Source organism: Chlorocebus sabaeus, chromosome 15, assembly GCF_047675955.1.
Source record: "Chlorocebus sabaeus isolate Y175 chromosome 15, mChlSab1.0.hap1, whole genome shotgun sequence".
Classification (NCBI taxonomy): domain Eukaryota; kingdom Metazoa; phylum Chordata; class Mammalia; order Primates; family Cercopithecidae; genus Chlorocebus; species Chlorocebus sabaeus.
In genome coordinates this window covers 30249592-30252996 of record NC_132918.1, presented here as the reverse complement: position 1 = coordinate 30252996, position 3405 = coordinate 30249592, and the positions used below count along the sequence as shown (strand labels likewise).

The following is a 3405-nucleotide window of genomic DNA, read 5'->3' as shown; positions in this document are numbered from 1 at the left end:
AGGGAGATTTAAGATACTGCAGACAGAGTGTGAGAATAACTCTCTCTTCACGACTTAAGAAGCCTGGTTCCTTATTTACAATTGGGATAAGATAAATGGTTGAATACCTAGAGAAGTTCTACAAAAAGTTACACAAAAAGTTTAGTTAAATTTAAGTTAAAAGTTAGTTAAAATGAAAAGTTAAGTTTTTGTTCTGCTGCTAAACCATGCTCCTCTGCATGTTGAACCTTCAGTTTCCTCTAGATTTCTAGTCCCTGAAAGAAAACAAAACTGCAGCCAGGTAGGCCTCTCCTAATCTTACTCATTTACGGAGAATTTCCCCTTTGAGTCACCATGGCATTGGCTGGTTACTCACACCACAGATACCTCAGGATTGGCTGGGACTGCAAATAAAATACTGTTTGCCCGTAATCAAGTTGATAAGCTACAACATAAACACATCTAGGTTCTTGTTCTTAGAATACAGCATGAAGCATTTGCTTTCTTCTTTCTTCCTAACATTTTCATGCGAGATCCAGAAAGGACACATTGTCTCTGGCCATTCGAAGAAACAAAGAAAGAAAGAAAGAAAAGGTATTTAAAGAGAGAGAGAGAGAGAGAGAGAGAGAAAGAGAAAAGCTAAAATGGGTTTGCTGGGTTCTAAAAATCCCCAAACCAAACAAGCCCAAATTCTTCTTTTGGGACTTGACTCAGCTGGGAAGTCTACTCTCCTTTATAAATTAAAGCTTGCTAAGGATATTATCACCATCCCTACAATAGGTTTCAATGTGGAGATGATCGAGTTGGAAAGGAGCCTTTCGCTCACAGTCTGGGATGTTGGAGGACAGGAGAAAATGAGAACTGTTTGGGGCTGTTACTGTGAGAACACTGATGGGTTGGTGTATGTTGTGGACAGCACAGACAAACAGCGACTGGAAGAGTCTCGGAGACAGTTTGAGCACATTTTGAAGAATGAACACATTAAAAATGTGCCTGTTGTTCTATTAGCCAACAAACAAGACATGCCTGGAGCTCTGACTGCTGAGGACATCACCAGAATGTTCAAAGTGAAGAAGCTTTGCAGTGACCGGAACTGGTATGTGCAACCCTGCTGTGCCCTCACAGGTGACGGGCTGGCCCAGGGGTTCAGGAAATTAACTGGATTTGTGAAGAGCCACATGAAATCAAGAGGAGACACTTTGGCATTCTTCAAGCAGAACTGAGACTGAAAAATCCAAGTCTCAACAGAGACACTGATGAAGTTGAAAGGGTAATTGTTTTTCTATGCCAAATGAAGAAATCAAATTATTGAGATGACAAACTTTTCCTGAGATGTTATTTCATTTACATTTAGTTAAACAACTTAGAATGATATCTAGAAAATATTTATTTTTCAGCCAGAAACTTTAGCAAACTATGGCAATGCTCACTGGGAATGAAAATGTATAATGTTCTACAAATTTTTATCACATTGGATGACTTTGAATATAGTAGTCACATTTGGGACCAAATAAATTACTACATTATTAATTGTATATGACTACTAGAACAAAGTTTTAGTAAGCTATCTGCTAATAGAGTCAGAATTCTTCCAGATTGTTTCCAGCTGTAACAGGTATTGAATTTCCACCATGCTCCTATGTAATAGCTGGGTGGTGTAAAAAACGAACTTCAAATTGTGGAGTGGAAAAAGTATAATGTTAACATCTTGTAAATTCATGTTCCCTAAATAAAGCTTTCTTATTTCCTAAATAAAGCTTTTCTTCTGGATTCCTGCCAGCTTTTTTGAAATCTATTGCTGGGAACTTCCTCCAGTGAATCTTAAACAATGAACTTCAGGCTGCTAATTACTCAGAGGCTGTGTTCTGCCATAGGGAGCAGAGTGTATAAACTTAAAGGTCTGGTGATCGGGGTAGCACCTTGGAGTTTAGGGGCTCAGGGCTCAGCTCTAGGCTACAGCCCCGAGTCTCGCTTCCTTGGAATTCAGTTTAACAGCCATTGCTTGGAAACATACGTGCAGCTCATTGTACTGATCAAACAGGAACCAGACCTAGACTTTGCTCTCAGAGACCTACAATTTACAGCAGGAAACAACATAAAGCTAGCATCTAGAGTAGGGCAATAAGTGCTATGTGCGATTGCGGGAGATACTCTTTTTAACCAGGGAAACAAGAAATGCTTACTGCAGGAGATGGTATTTTAGAGGGTCCCTCACTCCCATTGACCCTACAAAGGTACAGGTTAGTCACTGGAAGTTCCCATCTCTAGGAAACTTTCCAGAGGCATTGGGCGGGAGGGCAGGTGAGTGGGCAAAGGAGCTGGAGATTGGAATGGAAGTCCCCTGAGAAGCTCAGAACTCCCAGGGAGGCCCTGGTACAAACAGACAGCACTTTCCTCCTACCCCACTTCCAACAAGGCTCATTTGGGGCTGGAAGCAGAGCTCAATCATCCATAGCAGACCCTAGGACTCCAAATCTTAAGGTCACAGAGGAAAAAAAAAAAAGGGGTAAAATAAACCAAGGATGCCAGCCCTTGGATTCCTCTTAACGATTTTCTTCTCTCGTCTTAGCTATTTGTTCAGGAAAGATCCGAGCACTACCTTCTGTGCTATGTGGTAGAGATTCAAATAATAAACTAGACACACAGGTAATAATAGTTACTGTGGGATGAGTACTTGTGGGTGCCAGGCACTGTGTGCTAAGCACTTTCATACATCTTCCCATTTAATGTTCACAACTGCCCAAAGAGAAACAGGCATAATCTAAATTTTAAAGATGAGTGTACTGAGTCTAAACAAGATTACACAACAACCACCACAAAAAAACTACTTGATATTTAACTGAGGAGTAGCAACAGAGCCAAGATTCAAATTCAGGTGTGTCTCACTCCAGGGTCTGTGCTGTTAGGTGTTCTGACATTGTTTTACTAATAAGGTATAGTCTCTGTCTTCAGTGAACTTACCACATGCAATTAAGAATAAATCAGGCCAACATACATTACTTCTATAATAAAAATGTTCTTAGAAAAAATTTACTAGGCAGAATAAATTAAGTTCAATAACAGAGATATAAAAAACATGAAAGACTGGCAAAAAGTTTCCTGATTTCAGGGAGATCTCAGGGGGGTGGCAATGTTAAATGCTTCGTAGTAGAACTTTTCTTTTTTGGAACATAATTAAAATCTCAAATATGTATCTTCCCTTACAATTTCTCTGTGTGTGTTTTTATGGAATCTTATTAGTAACCTTAAATTGGAAGTCACTAACTTACTTCTACAAAAAATGCCCTCTGGTGCTCGTGTATCTTGGTAATCTGAATTAAGTCAAGCCCTTTATGGCCCAGTCTTGGCATGATGTAAAAGTTGAAGAAAATAGCCTGTTAAAATACTGAAAGGAACCCAAATCTTCACTTTAGAAAGCCCCTGGGT

The 3405-nt window shown here is 39.6% G+C and overlaps 1 protein-coding gene across 1 annotated transcript; it reads left to right on the top strand.

The window, feature by feature from the left end:
• The first annotated feature begins 412 nt into the window (after positions 1-412).
• On the top strand, positions 413-1812 carry ARL14 (ARF like GTPase 14). Its single transcript, XM_008008529.3, has one exon. It carries the CDS (start codon positions 624-626, stop codon positions 1200-1202), a length of 579 nt encoding a protein of 192 aa, XP_008006720.1. The 5' UTR covers positions 413-623; the 3' UTR covers positions 1203-1812.
• The last annotated feature ends 1593 nt before the right edge of the window (positions 1813-3405 follow it).

Bases quoted from the DNA above. Each gene is read 5' to 3' on its own strand.
- ARL14 (XM_008008529.3), top strand. From the start codon at position 624: ATGGGTTTGCTGGGTTCTAAAAATCCCCAAACCAAACAAGCCCAAATT.